This window comes from Abrus precatorius, unplaced genomic scaffold (assembly GCF_003935025.1).
Source record: "Abrus precatorius isolate BTA unplaced genomic scaffold, Abrus_2018 Scaffold11, whole genome shotgun sequence".
Taxonomy (NCBI): Eukaryota; Viridiplantae; Streptophyta; class Magnoliopsida; order Fabales; family Fabaceae; genus Abrus; species Abrus precatorius.
The window spans coordinates 2,324,505-2,345,963 of NW_020874303.1; the positions used below are offsets into that span (position 1 = coordinate 2,324,505).

At 28.6% G+C, this 21,459-nt stretch overlaps 2 protein-coding genes across 4 annotated transcripts; one reads left to right on the top strand and one right to left on the bottom strand.

Annotated features, from left to right (window-relative positions):
- Positions 1-1,641: 1,641 nt before the first annotated feature.
- LOC113854568 lies at positions 1,642-6,602 on the bottom strand. 3 transcript variants are annotated; one of them, XM_027485632.1, is made up of 3 exons: positions 5,957-6,602; positions 5,023-5,157; positions 1,642-3,649 (listed from the first exon to the last, which is right to left on the bottom strand). In XM_027485632.1, the coding sequence occupies exons 1-3, from the start codon at positions 6,365-6,367 to the stop codon at positions 2,099-2,101; spliced, it is 2,097 nt and encodes a 698-aa protein (XP_027341433.1). In that variant the 5' UTR covers positions 6,368-6,602; the 3' UTR covers positions 1,642-2,098. The 3 variants fall into 3 exon arrangements, with proteins under 3 accessions (XP_027341433.1, XP_027341434.1, XP_027341435.1); XM_027485633.1 differs by having other exon boundaries at positions 1,705-3,631; positions 5,957-6,528; XM_027485634.1 differs by lacking the exon at positions 5,023-5,157 and having other exon boundaries at positions 1,705-3,649; positions 5,957-6,528.
- Positions 6,603-18,034: 11,432 nt separating this feature from the next.
- Positions 18,035-18,343, top strand: LOC113856607. Its single transcript, XM_027488504.1, has one exon. The coding sequence runs from the start codon at positions 18,035-18,037 to the stop codon at positions 18,341-18,343; it is 309 nt and encodes a 102-aa protein (XP_027344305.1).
- The last annotated feature ends 3,116 nt before the right edge of the window (positions 18,344-21,459 follow it).

The following is a 21,459-nucleotide window of genomic DNA, read 5'->3' on the forward strand; positions in this document are numbered from 1 at the left end:
AAATATTTTAACAAAAGTATATTTCAAAAAATTATAAAAAGTACTATACTTATTTGATAAAATATACCTCCTAACTTTTTATAATTTTTTGTTTTAATTATATTTTCTTACAAAAAATATATTTTAATTGTAAAAAAGTTGAAGAAAATTATTATAATTTAATGTCAAAACTTTAATATTATACATACACAAAAATATTTTAATTTATAATATATATATATATATATATATATTGAAAAGTCAAAATATTAAATAAAAATTTATTTTATCATTTAAATATAATTTATATTTAATTTTATTAATTTTTTTTATTTATCTCAAATAATAAATGAGATGACATAATATTATCTACCTCACTATCTTAATATATATCAAACATAAGATATATGATAAGAGTTTATATTTTCTTGTATATTTTATTTAATCAAACTCGTATATCTTATTATTTCTTATCTTCCTATGTTGACCGACCAGGTCGTAAATGTTTCCAAATAATTTAGGAACTACAAATTAATTTAAACCTAAATTAGTTAATGAGTCCATAACATTGGCTCTTAAATTGAAATTGGGTCAATGTACGATTTGTTCTTTGCCAAGAAGAGACTTCTTTGAGTGGAATTGGATTTAGGGCCCTTGAAAAATGACAATGTGCAAAGAATCAGTCCTTTGCCTTTACATAAAATAATGTAATTTTGTATGTGCATTGACGATGTCTTTTGCATTTAATTTAAACCTATAATAAATAATACATAAGATTGCTTCAAATTGACATGGGGTATTAAACGGAATAAACGAAGATGATTAATTTGTTAAACGTTCTTAAGTTAGATTTCTTTTTTAAAAAATCAAACAAAAAGTTAAAAGACTCGATATTAATTTTTTTTATGCAATTAAATTATGTAAGATAAGACAAGTTACGTAAACAAGTTCCGGTTTTCTTTTCAAGATACATTGTTAAAAGATGTGGGAAAAGATGCGTCTTATAGCAAAATATCAAACACGACAAAGGAGATTGGCGTGGCTTAAGGTACATCGAGACTTGACCAGAAAAAGGTACATGGAGACACAGAGGATATGTTAACGTTAGAAAGTAAACAGAGGCGCGTGTTGAAGCCTTTGTCAATAAGTCTTTGTACTTTTCACCTAGATGCACTCTTTTTTTTCTCTCTTGGAGTATGACTCATAGCAAAGTTATATATAATGTAAAATTATATTCATTCTCATATTATTTAATATATTTTATTATTTATTAATTCTTTAACTAATGTCCTTACGACACTAATTAATGAAAGACTTACTTATATTTAAAAAAAAATCATTTATTAGTTTGAAAATTAAAATTCTGTGTCCGAGGTTTCGACGGTTAATGGTGCTGAAGTTTACATTTTGACAACCTTTAATGGCATTTTCTTTGCTCCCATTGTACATCAATTATTACTCAGCAAACAAGCACCAAAAACCTCATTTTCATTCTTTCAAGCAAATAGTTGAACAATACTCGTTATTGGTGACAATAATAGTCTTAGAGAAAGTGGTCCCAGGGTTCAATTATAAAGTTTTACCACAGATGATTTCAGTTTCTGGGACCAGAAATCACCCTTGTCATCTACAATCTATATGACAAATTGTACGCCACATCTACTAAGAAAATCAAAATTGCTGAAAAGATAATGCTATCATCTATACTTCATTGATGATCTGGTTTCCTTGCATAATTGTCCTCAGACTTAAAATGATACAATACAAGCAACATGCTTCTTGTAACTTTTATAGGATACTACACAAAAATGAAGCAAGGTTGGTCATGATAGATTATAAAGCAGCCTATTTTCCAAGAAGATTATTGAGGCATTGGCACAAGGGGATAAAAAGATTATCTGCTCAAGGCTAAAATATGAGAGTGATGATGAAGAACTGAAACATGGCCTAAGTCTGAGGCTGAACAAGTGCATTTATTGATGGCCCCTCATAATTTCTGAGCAGTATTTTTTCTATTTCTAGAAGCAGCAGATTAGTGCTTCCCACAATTCATAACAAACTGCTGCTTTTGGGTCATACTTCAGTCATACAGGTGAGAAATCACTGCCTATGTTCACTCCTAAATCTTCTGTTTAAGAACATGGCGCAACTGAACCTTCTGGCTTTCCATCCTAGCCTCCAAAAGTCTGGCTTTCAAACTATTTTTCTGTGTGCTACGAGGAATGCATCCCTTCATGCCTCGATTTTGTAGATTTCCGGACTCAGGAGAACTCAACTGGCATAGAAGGTCTTGTGGGCTTAATCCACCTTTGCCAAGTCCCCAGTCTGGAGACATGATGTCCCCATTGGATACCCTTCCATTTGAAAGCCTCCCATTCATTCCCTCCACAGAGATTATCTTGTAATTATCACCATTGTTCGGACCAGATCGCCAAAGCCTTGCAATGGAGGATACCTTCTTTGATTGCTTGGTTGGTACTGAGCAGACTTCACTAATTTCAGTTATTGGGGTCTCTCCACCTGCAATTTCTTCCCATTCAAGCTCACTCCGCCCTGAGACATTACTCTCTCGATGATTCTTAGTCACTGCACTCCCTTCTGGTGAACAACTTGATCCTTGATCCTCAACATGGCTCACAGTTTCCCATCCACTTTCATCTTCTTCTATATCACCATTGTCCATAAATACATCAGCACGTCTCTGAAAGCTATCCTTACTTATCAAGTGGGCTTCAGGACTCACTGTGTGGATCTTTGAGGCATGGCTCACTGGAGAGTATGTAACACATGGTTCAATCTCCCCCCTCTCGTTGGGTTCACCAAAATTTACATCTTCAAAAATGGCAAAAATATCATCTGGATTAGGTGGCTCGTAGGAAAATCCCTTGATGTCTTGAATATCTACAGAAGCTGCAGCCTGTTGAAGTGACCGTGCTTCTTTCATCTCCTTCGCATTTGGGTTCACATTTGTTGATTTGAGGAAGGTTTCCAAATCTGCTACAAGTTTATTCATCTGTGAATACTTCTCATCAACTGTAACTTTTGCATCAATCAATTTCATATGAACACGTTCTTCACGCCATACTTCAGCCATCTGTAACATCTTCCTCTCCTCTTCTACCTCATCCCTAATTTTCATAGATTCCCTCTTCAGTGCTTCAATTTCAGCCTTGTCTTCTCCAATTTCCTTAGCAAGCTCATCACAAACTTCCTCAATCAATTCTCTGGCCTTCCTTTCTTTCTCATAATCCTGCATGTAACGTTTTACTAACAACTTAGCATCTGCCAACTCATTAACCATCCTGGAATTGACAATTTCAATCCTTTGGCGACTTTTCCTTTCTCGACTCAACTCTGATTTGATGTCATCAACATAAGCACGGATTTTCTCATGCTCTTTACTTCGCCATGAAGCCCTTTCCTCACTAACTTTCTTTAAAAAATGTTCAAGTTTCTTTTTGGAAGAGTGGCGTTCAGTCTCAAGCTCTTGAATCTGCACACGAGCCTGTTCTAGTTCAGCTTCAAGAGCAGAAACAGTGCTAACCTTTTGGTCAAGAAGTTTCATCCGGCTGTAGACATGCTGCACCTCTTTTGATGTTTTTAAACAAACAGGATCCCACTTTGTCACCCCTTCCATTGCTGTACTGGAAAACTGGAAAGAAGGGTTGAGCTGAAAAATATCAAAGTAGGTTTGAGATAAGCATTACTCTCACTTAAGGAAAATAAAAGTGACACACTTTTAAAACTCTTTCCACAGCCAAAGAAGCTTCCTTCCATGAATGATATTTAAATGAAACTATCACAACTCTGGTTTACCCAAACAGTATGAAAATGTTTAGCCCATGCATTTTTATAAAGTAAATTACAACTATACATAACATGGATCTAAGCAACACTTAAATATAATTACAGCATCCAATAGTCAATAGACCTACCTTTTATATCATATCTGTTAAGATGTTTACACGTTCAAATGGTGGCTATCATGTCAGCCTATATCAGCATTTGTACCAGAATGCGGGACATACTATTACATTTGCACAATATAAATATTAGATCACGACTGCATGTTGCTGTAATATTACTACAGTTTGTTGTGTATCTATAACCTAATTTATTGAGATAGCAGCTTTCAGTACAAAGTATAGATTTATCATGATTAAAATGGGCATTTTCTAGTTGCTTTGTTCATAAGAATAAGGGCAATGCTACCGGAAATCCTTCCACTTTCAAAATTATATATCATTAAGGAGCTTTCGAAAAGGGATTAGCTAGTTGATATCATGCAAAACTACAGAAAAGCAAGCAAGCAGCTCTACAGACTGTCTAGTGTTCTTGCTCATGGCAGCAGAATCAACATCAGTAATGATCCACTCAGTGTTCTTACAAGTCTTCTGATATGTGGTTGCGACACAATCACTATCCCTAGATTAGTCTCCATGTAGCTTCTGCACTGTTTGGGACCTTGGCCCCATACTTAAGACAAAATAAATGCATTTGAAGAACTGACAGGGTAGAGAGATCACGATGCTTTAAATACATGGAGTCCATTCAACAGTCTTCAATGACAATAACTAACTCATAAGGTGAGAATTGTTTTACCCTACATAAGTTCTATTTTAGCCATATTCGTAATCAACATGAGATTTCGGCACCCATCACACTCAAGATTGGACATTTAGAATGTAGAAATTGTACGCCTAATTGTTTTATATATATATATATATATATTGCTGGAAAAAGCCATGGGGCCTGGTAGTGGTAGGCTACATTGGGAAAGTTGCAAATTCAAATAAGATGCACTAGAAAATCCACAGGGCTAGGTTAATTGCACAGGAAAAATCCACAAGACTAAGGTTTTTTTAATCAAGGGTAACCTAATACAAAGATAGACTCTAATACTATCTTAAATTTAGAAATTAGCCTAACATAACCCTAAAAGTTAGCTTATAAGCTGAAGATTGTTTTAGTCATCATTATAAGATTTACTTTAATCATATCTGTAGTCAATGTAAAACTTCAACAAAATAGAAAACATAATACCTCACAAAAGTGCCCATCCTTAGTCCCAGAAATGGAACGAGGACTTTGAGATGGATTCTTCATTGAAGAACCAGAACCGTGCATCATGCCACTTTGATGACTGAGAAATTGGTGGTCTACATGGTCAATTCCATGCTGCAAATAAGTGATATATCATATAAGTTATACACCAGAAGAGAAAGGTTATAAAATTTATAACGACAACTAACTGCCCAGTTCTGAAAAAATTGACAGTAACTACATGACAGTGGCATGCAATGAAGAAGAACAATTCTCTGATAATGCATAGATACCTACTAAAATGAGTGAGGTAAACAAATAGCAAACTGCACAGTTCACGTAAGAACAAGCATAGGATGCATATCAGATCCAAGTGCAAATATTTACACTACAGATAATTAACCACATTTATATCATACATATAAATTCAATTATTTCCACAGACAAGCCCCAGTGAAATCATTTCTCCAATTATTACAAAGAACAATAATGACTTCTGCAGTAGACCAAAAATCAATTAAGAGTCAACTATACTTATTAGGCCTGATTTTATTTTATTTTTCCTTTCATGTAAGGTTATGAATTACTCCTGTACCAATCTTTTTATTCTTGCATACATTTATAATTAATGAAATTCAAGCATTTATTAAACATCAGTTATCAAAATTTATACTCATTAGTTACCAATCATTTATTCATTACCGGCTATACTTAGTGTACTTCAAACATTGATCAAAATTAATGTACTAGCACCCGAGAGAAAGAGAGAGAGAAAGCAACATTTTAACTGAAAGCATAATAAAAAGACCCTCAAAATTGGAACATGCAGAAAAATGAAAAAAAGAAGGAATCACAAAACTGGAAAACTAAGCGACTCAAAATCTCAATCAGAATCTTTGAACAATGAAAGCCCCAAAGAGGGTTTTACTTTTACCTGAACTCCCAAAAGATCTTCACCGATCCTTCTCAAACCCCTTCGCCGTCCACCATCAGCCACCGCCACTTCCGGCAGCTGCAGCCGCCACAACCCAGCGGCGAGTTTCCTCGCCGACACAGCGGCAAGCAGTGGCGCCTCATTTGTCCGGCCATGTTCTTGGAGTGGATCGCCATCGTTCCTATCTCTCTCGTCGTGGATCTTCCACTTCAACAAGGGGGTCTCGGGCCTGCTCCGTTTACCGCCGGGTGCCACACTCCGCCACAACCTGGTCGCCGGAGTTCTGGGTTTCCGGCGGGAGGTCCTCCGGTGAGGTTGAAGATCGGAGTCCGGCGAGGGTTTTAGGACTTTGGGAGTAATGCTCGCCGGGAATGGCGGCGGTGGTCGGTTAGTGTCGCCGGAGATCTTCATTGTCGCCGGCGAGTGTTGGCCATTTCAAGGAACACCCAGTAAAGTAAGGTGGAGCGGTTTTGGTTGTGGGAATGAAATGCTTCAAATAACACAGAGAAAGTGAGAGAGAGAGAATCTGAGTGTGGTTTTTGGGTGAAGTTTGTGAACTGTGCGTTGTGGTTGCTCTGAAAGAGAGAGTAAGAAGAAGAGGTTATTGTTCTGAGAGACTTGTATTTTGTGTTGTCTAGTGCTGAGTGAGGAAATGGGGGCACAAGCACAGGGATTCTATTACTAAGTACAGAGATATACGCTCTTAACGTATATTTATACGGTCAACGTATCTTAACCTTCCACTTTACTATTGCTGAATTCTTTATCCTTTTTCGTGATCCACCATAAAAAGTAGACAATTTTTAAGTATATTATCGTTTTAAAATGTTTATTCTTATTTTTTAAAAATAATATAAATATTTTTAATTGATTGATTAAATCAATAATAATAATATTTTAATAAAAAGTGATAATAAACATTTAAAAATGAATTAGACATTTTTTAATTTAAAATTTGTTATGAATTTAATTCATTAATTTAGTAAATTAAATTTTAAAATTTTTATAATTTTAATACAAGAAATATATTTTTTAAAATAAAAAATTATTATTTTTATATATTTAAACTCAGAAGTTGAAGATAATAAAATATTTTGTTCATAAATTAAGTGCATTTTTAAGATAAATACACAAAAAATAAAAATAATTTTTTTAATAATTTAAATATCATAACTATTTTCAAAATAGCCGATCCTTTATATTAATTGCCAAACTACAATTATTTATTGGAATAAGACAGTATCCTACCTCCTCCAATTACAGGGTGAGGATTTTTGAATTATTTGAATTGAGAAGAAAACATGTAGAATAAGTTAAAAGGGTAAATACAATAAAAAAAAATAATATTTTAATATGAAAATGTATTTTATTTTATATAAAATTATATATATTATGTTATTTTTAGAAAAAATTACTATATAAAGAATAAAGTAAGTGTTTAAAACATCGATAATTTTTAAAATTTTACAACTTTTCGAACATTTTAAGCAGAAGTGCTTATTTGTCTTAACATTTTCAACAGAGAAAACGTACTTTACAATATACTTTTCTTAAAAGCAAATACTTTTTGCTGTGCCCTACAATTAAGTGTTTTGTTTGGTTTAAATTGAGGTAAAATTAAATTTAAACTATTAAATATAATTAATAAAAAAATTAATTTCAATTATATTTTTCAAAATATACATTTTTTGTTAAAAAAATATGAAATATAACTTTTTAACTTACAAACAAATAAGTCTAAATTTAAATTTGTTATTATCTAAATAATTCATATATCTGTTGTAATATCTTGCTACCGAGGAAGGTGCATGAATTGAAGGAAGTGAGTGAGCTTGTTACTCATTCTGGTATTTTTTATAAAACAAAATATTAATGTTTTCTTATAAAATGTTAAGTTCAACTATTAAGTTACTAAAAGTGAAAAAAATTAAAAAAAATATTTATAATATTAGAGATATAAAAATGTAATTAATATTTTTAATGAAAATTAGTATTATTAATTTTTTAAACTCAACTTTAGAAATACATGCATGTGTGTTTTAACCGCAATATTAACATTTTTATGATTTCTATATCTACATTGCAATCACAATTATGCATGTATTTATGCAATTTTTCACAAAAACAAAAGCATTGACATACTCGTAACTTATATTCTAAAATCACAATTTAAAATGTTGTTAAATGAAATATTATCGTACTCTAATTTGTATATTAATTAAACATAATGTCTTACATCACCCAAAATTTAATCATATTCCATGAAGTGTTTTAGCAAAATTTAATCACTCATAATGATCTCTTTTTACATTTTGGTATATTTATGAAACTATAATACATGGTGTTTGAACGATTTAATGTTAATTTATGCTTACATAAAAATTTACATGAAACGTTACTAAACATGTGTAAATTTTAATATGAAAACAAAATAGAGGAGAATTGTAATAGTATAATTTACAGTAGTATAAACAATTTAGTTTAAACAGAATAATATTCTTTTCAATAATAATGTATTAAATACTAATTAAATGTTTAATTTGATTAAGTATAGCAGAGTTTTAAAAAAATTGATTAAATATGTTTATTGAATTAATAATAACTTAATATGTATTGTTAATTCTCTTTAGAGTTATAACAAGTTAAAATATTCTTATATTCTAAATTTATTCTTGATAAAATGTTAATGTTTAAAAAAAAAAAAAAAAAGGTTAAAAGTGACCTAAATAGCATTCAAGTTTGCTTAAGTATATATGTTGCAAAACTTATTGTTTTTAATTAGATTTCTTAAATGGAATGAATCCTAATTAGGGTTCAAAAAATGCTTGATTTAGGGGAAGAACGACATCGTTTGCCCATCCCTTGTCATTACCTATCATTGCAATATGCCACAATAATTCTAATAATTTCACATGAATTCTCTCTGTCAGCCACTTTCTTTTTAAAATTTCCCTCCTTTTTATATGGTTGTTACATAGAAGACAAAAAAAATATTATTCTTTCCAATTGTGTAGAGAAGTTAAGTAAAAGAATTTCTCAAAAAAAAAAAAATACAAATTATTTTTTAATTTATAAAAATGTATTTAGTTAATTTTTTATATAAAAAATTATCTAAAAATTTAACATTTATTTAACACAATCTGTTCATCAAGCAAACTTAAATTAAAAAAAAGAAACATGTTATTTGTATAAATAATAAAATACTCGATGCATACAAGTGATTTGTCCATCAAACAGCATATGCTGTTATTGGAATAAAAATGTGTATGCAGGATCACAGTAGTCCAGATCATATCTAATCATCATTTGACATGTGTCAAAATTGATCACGGACCATATAAAAAATTCTCATGTTATTGATACCCTCCTATTCAAAGTCAATCAATAATAAGTAAAGTCATTTTTCGAATATCCCGAATAGCCAAATAAATATAATAAATGTCTCAAATAAAAATACTTAATTATTGTGAGAATGAAAATAATAAATATAGATCATTAAAATTTATTTAAATATTTAATATTAAAATAAAAATATATAAATAATTAATTTTAATTTTAATTATTCATATATAATTATATAGTCTAAATTTATCACTCTCACAAATTTAAAATGAAAATTATTTTTACTAAATAAATTATATCAATGTTTGTAATTCACCTATTTGTGTGATAAAATTATTAGAGAAGTTTATTTATATGAGATAAAGTTATATGATATTAAAAGTCATATTTGGTAAAAAAAGAATATCATTTTTTATTAATTTAGCTATTAATTCATGTGATATTAAGGAAATGTTGAAAAAAAGGGGGGGAAGAGGTGAATGAGCGTGGGAGACACTGACTGATGATTTCCTCGCAAATGTTGCATTGTCCGGCTGGCCGTAGGAACAAGACAGATCTTTCTATTTGTCCTTCCATTCATAATTTAACAACTATCAAGGCATCCGAGGGAGCTTCCACGTGCCCATCATCAAAGCCTGCCACGTCAAATCTTTTTTACAACTGCATCACATGGGTTTCTTATGCATATCCCCACTTTTATTTAATAAACCTTAAAAGCTGATTTTAAATTATACATTCTTATATGTTTTTAATGTATTTTTATATCATGAAATGCGTCGGTGATTTAGCTTTTATAATTTGTTACATTTGATAGTTGTAACATATTTTATTCACATAGGTATGAAATATTTTTTTCTAGTTAGATCTAGGTGGTCTTTAAACAATGAAAAAGAAGCTAACGGCTACAAATCATAAATTAATATTTTAATAAGAAATGAAAAATAATATGTTGGATGCTATGAATGCATGGCCACCAAAGGGGGGTTTTGATGAAATCCACAGAATCTATGAGGTTCCACACTAACATGTGGCCCACATAATCACGGTTCCTAAGATTTTGTGGTGCTTCTTTTTCAGGGTACCCTTCGGAGCGCTGTCTACCTTTTTTTCTTATTTTATTTCTTTAAATTATCATGTAAGAGCCAAAGCTTTGATTCACCTGCAAATTCTTGTTTAACTAAAATTTATTAAAAAATATAAAATTATAAAAAATATTAATTTAATAATAAAAAGGTAAAATCCACTTGTTAATTAATTTTAACTAATAATTAGAGGGCTTTTAAACTTTGACCTAACAGAAATTGAATAAAATCTGGATGGCCCTTTATGGCTTTAAAGTGGGCTTCGAATCATGGGTCTAAGATAAAGCCCATTCAACCTCACTTGGGTTTTTTTCTACCATAACATCGTCTCGTTATGCTTTGGGTTTGTTCTAAAGCAGAAAATAGTTGCTGCCGTTCAACGTGCTTTAGGTTTCGTGTGAGACATATCCCCATCGTTTATTTTAATTTAGACAGTCTCTGAATTGTTCGCTTTCTATTGGATAATTTAGACAAATCCTTAGTATAAGAAAGATAGCAGAAATTAAAAAACAAGGTTTTGCACCTGATGCATAAATGTTGCTGAATAAGTAGACTATTACATTTTTTATTTTGATTAATTTTTATTTTTTTAAATTTATTTTGTATATAAAGACAAACTACCTAGCCAATATCATGAGTTAAAGATATCAGAGAACTCTGAGGAAAAAAAAACACTATGAACATATTGATTTATGTAAGAAATAAAACATAGTGATTTACGTAAAAATAAATATTTATAATTTTGCAATAAGCATTTTTTTTATCAGAACTGATTCTTTTTATAAAACTTTGAACATGTTTACGTTAATATTATATGTAATTTAGTTTTGTTGATTAGCATATATGTTTTGTAAATTTAACGTTTAGTCAATTTTGTCTAATTATTAAACTGATTTTATTATATATGCAGACAACAGCCATCAATCTAGATTGTCTTCTTCAGTTTTCTCTGTTTAACAAGCAAGAAACATTGACAGTCGAGTTAAATATAGCAATTCAAGGATCATACTCATTGACCAACGATCTTGAAATTGTTTTATTCTTCTTCGTTGATCTATACTAATTTTCAAGAGAGAGATGTTTAATTTGTGTTTACATATATGTGAGAAAATCTTGAATTTCAACTATTAATCATCACAGAGGCAATCAAAACACATAAAATAAAGGGAGACTCTAAGCCATATATATCAGGAAACAGAATTGTGACACAATCGGTAAAGACGGGATTTGATACTAATTAAGTGCAATTAATTACAAAGAAGTTTATCAATCCATGGTTATGGCATGTTCACATTGTATATGAATGAAAAAACCATACCTATATAATATAAATTTAGCTTGGACAACTTTTTAAATAAGATAAAATAGATAAAACTTCTTTTACAAGTCTAAATTAACTCACACATCATATATTTAAAAGTAAATAAATAAAATTTTAAAAGGGTATAAATTAAATTTAACTTCTCTAAAAAATATTTATTTTAATTTTATATATTCCCTTATACTGGAACATAAATGTTCCAACATAATGTTATTACTCCATTGAAATAGTCAAATGGTATCATAATGAATACAAAATAATTGGAAAATTCAGTGGCACGCTCAAGCAGTCCAATGTATACATGTTGCATTCAAAGCTGAAGATAATATATATCTTATCAATGCTTATTCTTCTTATAACTTATCAAATTATTTTGTTCATATTTCTTGTAGCAATGCATATATATAATATGCCGCCACCTATTACTTTGATTATTCAAATTGATTCAACGAAGCCAAATTTTTATGAAGAAAGAAGAGCGATTCAACTTAAAACCCCACCATAGTACGAAATGTACATACTCGACCTTGTTTGAAATGGTATATAACATTTGTCAGCATATAGTTGAGGCAATCAAGTAACATCTACCGTGCCATTATTAATTCGTAATTTAAGGAAGGTAAGAGGAAACCAGATCGTAAAAACCTACACTTTCTCCTGTTGAATTAGTTTATGTTCAGTTTATTATCAACATATAAACAGTTATATCGTCAATTAATTAAAACATATCATCGATATACTTTTTATATTAATTATTATCAAAATTTATAATTTTTACTAATATAACAATGAATGATAATATAAAGAATTTTTACATTACTATTGATAATGCAAATTAACCAATAAAAAATTGTTTCAGTTTAACATGTAGTCTAAAATTGGAGTTTTAATTAATGTAGTGTGTTAAATATTTAAAGAAAAAAACTTTTTTATTCATAATACTCTTACGTAATCAACTCCAATATAATTGATTTAATTTTTTTATATTATTAATATATATATATATATATATATATATATATATATATATATAATCTTCACCAAAATAATGTTACTTTTATTTAAAGTTTAAATAACCTTTTAAGTTCTATACAAGATTTATTTTTATAATTTAATCTCTATAGTTAACAAATTGTATATAAGTTTTTATATATACATTTTTTAATTTTATCCTAATAATTACAGTACATTATAACAATGTTAGCTCCTTTTTTTTACTTAAACAGTTATCCAATGTAACATATTTTGATTATTTTTTAATCTATATACAAACCTCTTTTTTTTTTGTAATTTAGTTTTTATTAAGTAAAATAAATTGTTTATTAATTCTTATATGCAGATATATTTGTAATTTCATCTTTATTATTACGGTAACATTTTCATATTAATGTCATGTGATATTTGTTAGAATTAATTGTGAATTGAGTCCAACATAAAATGGGATATAGTCAAGTTAAGAGTTTATACGAAGATGGACCATGCACTCATTGCTTTAAGGTTTTAGAGTTACATTGTGGTGCCCTACTTATTTTGAGACTCTCTATCTAAAATTTTTTCTAACCAATAGTGTCAATACAAGAGACCAGCTCAAATGAGTAGATAAGGTCACGCCTATGGTCAGTATGAGAGCATATCGTAGAAAAAACAGTGACACTAAATAAGTCATAGCAAAAAGCTGTGACACTTACGTGTGGAGAGTATAAAGCCTTAAGATTTTAGAGTTGTACTATGATATCTTACTTATTATGAAACTTCTTACCTAAAACTCTCATACTCAACAATATTTTCCTATCATCTTTAGAGGAGTATTTAAAATTCTTTCTTTTACATCATTGGTATATTTGTAAGAATATCATAATTACTCTTTAAATCATTACTATCACCACTATTTTTATTTATTTTTGAATTAAAAAGATATAGAATAGAATATGAGACTTTTTTTAAAGAATTTGAAATACTCTTATAAAAATGATAAAAAATGTCACTTAATACTAATATAAAAATATTATTGTAATAATAATGATAAAATTGTAAATAAACTTTTTTTATAAAAATTAATATATAATTTTTTTTATTTACAGAAACTAAATTACAAAAAAGAATATTGTATAAAAATTAAAAAGTAATTTAAATTTGTCATCTTGAATAAGCGTTTATCAAGTAAGAAAGAAATTTAATATTGTTCATATAACACTATATCAATAAAGATGAAATTAAAAATAAATTTTTATAAAAAATTGATATATAATTTTTTATAAAAATAAATTTTCAAAAAAAATATTAAATATATAATTTAGCCTTTATTTAAACAAGAGTCAACAAAAGTTATCATATAAAGCCAAAATAAAATCTAAATTGCTCCGTCATGACTTAGAAAAAAAGTGGATGAGGGTAAGATTGCGGTCAACGTTTAACAAATTGAAAAGCTAAATGTAAATATGATGAATAAAGGGCTTGAGCAGATACACGTGCATATGCGCCCAACATTCCCATGCTGAATGGCTGCACGTGCTCAATTAGCAAGTGGGGGTTCATGTAAATTAAATCACTTAAAAATGAGTTAGAATGAGTTACAATTCTAAGTTTTTTATTTTTGGGGTTAATTGAGACAAAATTGTTATGACCCTTTTCATATAAAAAATAATAGTTTTTCTAAGGGCAGAATATTTGTCCTATTTATAGAATACAAGGTTAATTAATTAATACAGACATTGTTAAGTATATGGTATGAAAAGAGGGGTTTTGAGAAGGAAGTGCAAGTTGGGTGAAGGAGCCAACTTAGACTCTCACCCACCACCACTTTTCAAAGGAACCATATTTGTGTTTTGGCAATTTGCAATGCAAGTGTGTTTCACCCTCAACTCTCAACGTTAATCTACCTTTTCTACCCAATTTGCCTGTTATTGTCATGTGAGTTATTTGGTAGAATAATTAACGTTGTGAAAGTCTTTTCAGCCTGACCTAAACACATTAATTGTACATTACAGACAAATGTAGTGAGATTAGTTTAATAAGAGTTTATTAAACTCATTTTTCTGAATATATCCTAGAAAATATACCACTAATTGATCAGTACAGAAGAGGGAAACAATTTCACTGGGTGCAACTTGGAAAATTTGCAACTCTTCAACTTGATTTTCTCATCGAAACAAAATTGAGTTAATAAGTCGATCTCTTTTTAACAACTGACAAAGTGGGTGGGAAAGAAGGAAAGATTAAAAAAGAAAAGCAGTAGATGAATTAAAATTTGGGAGTTCATCCATTCATTATTATACCTTGTGAGCCTCTTATAGTTGCAGGGTAGCCAATAACACCCTCATGCTAACTATGTACATGTAGATGAATTTTTAGAAAATATTTTATATATAAAAATGAATAAGGATAAAAGCCTAGTTTTTCAGCTTTAAAAACAATAACATATATAATTAGACTTGGAGGAATAGACAGCAGTGCCATGATCAAAGACGCAAGTGTAAATTTAAAATTACGGATTATCAGTACTCTGCATGGAAATGCTAATATATACTGTGATTTGATGGCAATATGTTACATCAGGATTAAAATTAGACTTGTTGACTTAAGGTATAAGAAGCGAAATGTAATTAAAATTATAATTTTAAGTTCCTATGTATTAAGGGGTACTCATGAATCATCGAATCACACTATAAATTTGAGACTTAATAAGTATTTATTGGGTTCCAAATTTTCATTCGAATGGACATTTTATTTATATTTTTCATGAGTTGAGTTGATTTTTGTTAACTAGTGAACATTCGTACATAAATTTTAATTTTTAAAGTATTTTAAAGAAATAAATCACTTAAACTTATAATTTATATTTTTTTTTCATAAGTTTGAAGTGAGTTTATATTTTGTTCAATTTTTTCTCTCAGCTACATTTCGACATGCTATCTATTTGCGTTTTATAAAAGAATGAATGAAAAGATAATCAACGTTGGCATGATTTGCTTTTCACCAACCTTTGCTTTATAGATTTAAACGTTAAAGTTAATGCAAAGCACGATTGCTTTACTTTATATATTGAATATTCCTTATTACTTTTAATATATTATAAAATATCACAAATATTAAATAATATATTAATATTTAACAATAATTTCTATAGTATTACTTTTTAGCATTTTCTACGTTGTGCAGACAGAACATGGATATTCTTAAAGTCAAATAATGTCTTTAAAAGCGAGCAGCGAGAACATGTATTTAAAAAATCTCTGAACTTTTCAAAAATAAAAAATAAAAAATAAATTTTATTTATAAAAAATATTTATTATTATTTTGATCTTACAACTAGTTGAGTTTATGATCAGCTAAATGAAAGAGAGCAGAATAACAAACAGCACGTGAATGATAGCCAAATAAATAGCATCTTCACTTAAAGATTCCTTTCGCTAATTTGTGTTCACACCTATGCATTATGAGCTTTTATGTGTCTTCAGATTCCCAATTAACTTGACCCTTTCACACTTAATCATAACTTCCATCTTTACTAAGTATTAATTCATTATTTATTTATTTAATCATTGATGTAATAAATTCAATAATAAAAAATTTATAAATTATTTTATAAGTTCTTTATATACTTTTTTAAGCAAATTCTACACTAATTAACATTGACAATCATGTATATTGAAAATCGATTAATAAACAATAAACTCAAACGGATACACACTCGACAAAATAGGGAGGGTTTACTTTTTGAATTATCTCTCTGTTGGAAGCAATTGTGTTATTTACACATTATATTTCATACATTATTTTTATCCATCATAATTAATAAATTATTACATCTGAATTTTTATATAAATTATTCACACTTAATTATTTACACTTTTTTCAATTAATTAATACTTAAATATATGAGTAAAAATTAAATTACTAGGCTATCAATCATCTGTCTTAAATTATGCTTTTAGTTTCAATTGTATAAAATTTGAGTTCTTCAGTTTTTTAAATTAATTATATATTTATTAAAATTAAGAAATAAGAATCTTATTATTAACCAGTAATACTATTTTAACACTTAATTTGGTTGTTTATACCCTACATCCTATACAACTATTATAATATAATGGAGCCTATACACTGAGTGTTAAATAATCTTTCTCTTTATTAATTTTTGTTTATAACTAAAACTCTTACATTTTTATTATTTTTAATCTAGACTCCTAAATTATAAAGTTTTACTCAAGATATTCATAAATTAAATTAAGCTATCAAATTAATTAACTAAAATATTAAATTTTACAAAAAAATTAAAAATCCTAATTTCTTTAAACTTTAATATCATATTATATAAATTTTTTTTTTATCAAATTTTTACTCAATTTTGACTTCTAAACTTTTAAAATTATGTTATATTATATATCCATCGTAAAAACTTTTAAATATTTAGAAAGAGTAAAAATAAGTAGATAATAGGGCAAACTTTACTTAATTTAAAAAAAAAAAAGACTTCATCAGTTTAAAAAGAACTCAAAAAATAAAGTTACATACAATTTAAATTACAAAAAATACAAATACAATCACAACTAATCAATCAAGACACTTTAACTTAAAGAAATATATATGCCACAAAATAGATTCATATTAAAAATACATAAAAATATAAATAATGCATATTATTATTAAAGGGAATAACACGGATATACACTAATTCAATAAAAACTTTCGTAAAAATAATGCACGAAATCCTTTGGAACATTTTTGTGTGGGAAATGTTTAAAAATATCACCAACATGCAAATAGTACCATTTTCAAAACAATATATAGCTGCTGGGTCTACGGAAATATTTTTCAAACATATCAAAAATATTTTTTAAAATTCTCCTATAAAGCAATTTTCCTATATATTTTTTAAAATTTTCTTAACCTAATACCTTTGCACACATATCTGACTTCAAACAACTAAACTAATGTGTAAGTCTGTATTTAAATTAGATTATATTTAGAGATTGTAATGAAAAAAAGCTATATTATTATTATTATTATTATTATAAACGTGCCATAATAGGATGGCTTCAAATTTGGGACCAAAAATGAAGAACAGCCGCCACTTTACATGGTAGGCTCCATTTGACTGCCACTTTCCACGTAAGAATATGGAAACACCAACGTTCTTACGTGGAATAAATTACCTTTGACTCATTCTCATGTATTCCATATTCTTAATCTTTTCTTTTCTGCTTATATATTACCCAACTCTTTCCCACCAATTCCCTCTAACTTCACTGCAATCACCACCCATCAAGGAACCTTAACTCTCTCTCTCTCTCTCTCTCTTTGCCCAAAAGCGCACTCTCAAAACTTGCTAATATGGGAAATTGCTTGAGGCTCCAATCATCCACCAATTACACCACCTATGAGGATGATGAAGAATGGGATTTTCAGGGAGATGAGGGTGCTTTTGACACTTCCAGCAAAGGTGCAAATAATGCTAAAACAACAACGGAAGTGAAGATAAAGATCACAAAGAAGCAGTTAGAGGAGTTGCTAAGCAAAGTGGATGTGAGGGAGTTGAGGGTTGAGCAAGTTATGTCTCATTTGATGAAGCATAGTGGTGGCTATCAATCACTACAAAGGCCATGGAGACCTGCACTTCAAAGCATCCCTGAAGTGAATTGAGAACGTCATTAGTTTATAATTATATTTGGAGTTGATGAAACCGAGAATTGGCCTATTGGGTCAATCCTGCTTCTTGCTTTCATGCAAGAGGATTAGTGGTTTATGATTGAGGATTTGTCTTGTGCTTTGTAGGGAAATTAACCAAGAGTGCTTTCAGTTTTTGTGCTTTGTACATACAAATTAAAACAATTGGGAGTACCCTCGTGATGCTAGTTAATTAATTATAATTCCCTTTCCTTAACCTTTCTCTTTTTTTTTTAATATTTTTTTTTATAAATATAGAATAGTCTCAATTTTGATTGTGCCCCATTTTCTTGGATGTCAAATTATGTGTGAAAATGGAAGGATTTGAAAGTTTAGGACAATTTTTTTTTTGGGGTCTCTCTAATGATCTATTCCATCTTGTGGAGGCCAGGTTGGCTGCCATGATTAATTTGGGTGCTTTGGAGATTTGCTTGACAAACTGGGACTTTTGTTCTAAAAACTTTTGGATTTGCAACAAATTTAGAGTTAATTATTCTCTAATTGCGTGGTTGGAGTTGAAATGTTGGATTACCAATATCGATCTAGATTGGTGGAATTGATAAAGCAATTTCACTTTAGTTAATTACTTTTCTTTAATTAGCTGGAAAGTTGTGACCTTCTATGCTCCTTAAAAATTTTCTACTATGTGGAAAAGAAAAAGAAGGAAAAAACTCACGTACTTTTATGTATCCAATAACATTAAGCGGTTTATTAGTGTTCAAACTTAAAAATAATTAGAAAATTAAAACGTTTTTCAAATGACCTTATATTCAAACATTCCATTTTGATTTCTAATAAATCTCGACACTCAATTTTAATTTTTATATCTCTTTTTTTTGCAATTTTAATTGTATTCCTGTATATTTTTTCCCCAGTTAAATCCTACCTGTTCTTTAATAGCATGACGTAATTTTGTATGTTTCAAACGCTAGCTGTCTAATGACTTATCACTACAATAAATAATATATGAAACCTTTAATAAATTTTCTTTCAGCATAGTGTGATTTATATTGCCACATATGTATTATCTTTGAACTATTTAAACATTCTACGTCGTTTTGAATAGTAGATATCTATCTATGTACGTGGACACGTAGCATGAGCATGAGGTGTGTGATAATACTTTTCTTAAAAAATTATTTGCCTCATAATATAACTTTGAAATTGCAAAAGTATCACAAAATTCAATAGATTTTTTGGACAAATCGGACCACAAAATGACATAAGATAAGAAGAGAGACACGTAATTATTAAAATTAAATAGAAAGCAATCAAGTTTAGGAAAACTGATATTGTAATATAGTGAAAAAGTTCAAATTAGAAATAAAGTTTAGTGCAAAAACCAATTTGACCAGCTTTAAAAAAAAAAACGTTGCTCTTTTTCTATATTTTTAAAACTTTTTACTATTCTAAAATATTTTTAAATAAATAAGAATTTTAATTTAAATGACTAACAATATCATATCAATACTAATCATTAGCTTTTATAATAATTAATTTAAAATTTATATTTATCATCCAATATAATTCATTGATATTTTACAATTTTTTATACTAATAAAATTTTCTATATATAAAAGTTTGTACATGAGATTTATGTATACATTGTTATTTAGCTGTTTTTTCTATTTTTTTAATCTTACATATCTCGTTTTCATATTTAATATGAACCTTTCATATTAATTTAGAAGCTCACCTAATCTTTTTTTAATTATAGTTGAATAAATGAATCATATATCAATAATTTTCTTTGTTCAATGACATGTTCAATTTTGAAAACATTGGGAAGAGGGATTAACTGTGCAAGCAAGACTATTCCTTTCTTTAACTCTTTTTTGTAAGCTAAAGGTGAATAATCTAAATTTATGAATTAAATTTGAGATTTCTTCTAATTTTTCATAAAATCATCTCATATTCTCTCTTCCCATAAAGTTACATTTTTAAAAAAATATTATGAACATATTTCATAAGCTTTTACATTAAAAAATCAAATTAAATTAACATTGATTTATTTTTAAATTGATTATGCAAATAAAAAAGATATTTTCCTTTTATAATCTTATGATTATTAATCAATACGTAAATTTCTCCAGTCAACGTTAAATAAAATAAAATAAAATGTTTGCAATCATCATTAAAATATTTTTCATTGATTAGAAAAGTTTTTGAAATTTGAAAATTTGAAATCATAAATATCTATAGATTTAAATTGATTATTCATAAAATAATTATCTACCAACTATATCTATTTCATATAACAATTTTTAGTTCATTTTTTATATTTGAATTAATATACCAATACATTACACAGAATATTTAATAGTGACATAAACTCTTGAAAGAGTTTTTCCTTGTAAACTTATCAGTTCATACGCAGTCAATAAAACACGGTAGAATTGTGATTAAACTTGAACATTTTCACATCATATGGGGAATGCCCAACATATTGGAAATTAAAAAACTTGGTTTGAATGTGATTCAATTTCTTCCTTAATCAAAGGAACGTGCCTACATTAAGGGGATTGGGCCTATTAATTGCTATTATATTAATAGCACATAAAGAGACTGTAATTGGCACATGATCTGCATAAGGGTTCTTGGACTTGTTATGACTTCATACAGTGCTTGGATTAGGTCAGGGACACACAGTCTTTGTAACATAACCCATAGGGTCTTTCGAATAAAACCGTGTGGTGAATAAATCAAAGGGCCTATTTATATATATTAATGTTACACAAAACATAATTAGCAAGACTTTTTTTAATTCATTTATGTTGGCTGTCCTTACCACTCAAATTTGTTAAGAACAACAAATAAAGATACAGAAAGATAACATTAAAACTTGCAAGTCTTATATTTTTATACTCATTTCACATACCCCATAATAAAATGTAAAAGAATCATTCTCCTTAAATTTGTTCCATTAACCCTTCCCCTCCTTCCTAAAATCACCACCATCGTAAATAGGGTTTTTCATGAGCAATATTTAAGATACATATGAGGCATAAAATGGAGCAGTGAGCACAAGTTAACTTGGATAGTTGGATAATTGTAACAATTTTGCTTTGCACTGATTGTCTAAAAAAATACAC

What these genes read in the sequence shown, in the direction of transcription:
- LOC113854568 (XM_027485632.1), bottom strand. Translation starts at nt 6,367, where the DNA reads ATGAAGATCTCCGGCGACACTAACCGACCACCGCCGCCATTCCCGGCG. An exon ending in AAGATCTTTTGGGAGTTCAG is followed by an intron (nt 5,158 to 5,956) that starts GTAAAAGTAAAA and finishes ACTTATTTGCAG; the next exon opens with CATGGAATTGACCATGTAGA. An exon ending in AGGATGGGCACTTTTGTGAG is followed by an intron (nt 3,650 to 5,022) that starts GTATTATGTTTT and finishes GATATTTTTCAG; the next exon opens with CTCAACCCTTCTTTCCAGTT.
- LOC113856607 (XM_027488504.1), top strand. Translation starts at nt 18,035, where the DNA reads ATGGGAAATTGCTTGAGGCTCCAATCATCCACCAATTACACCACCTAT.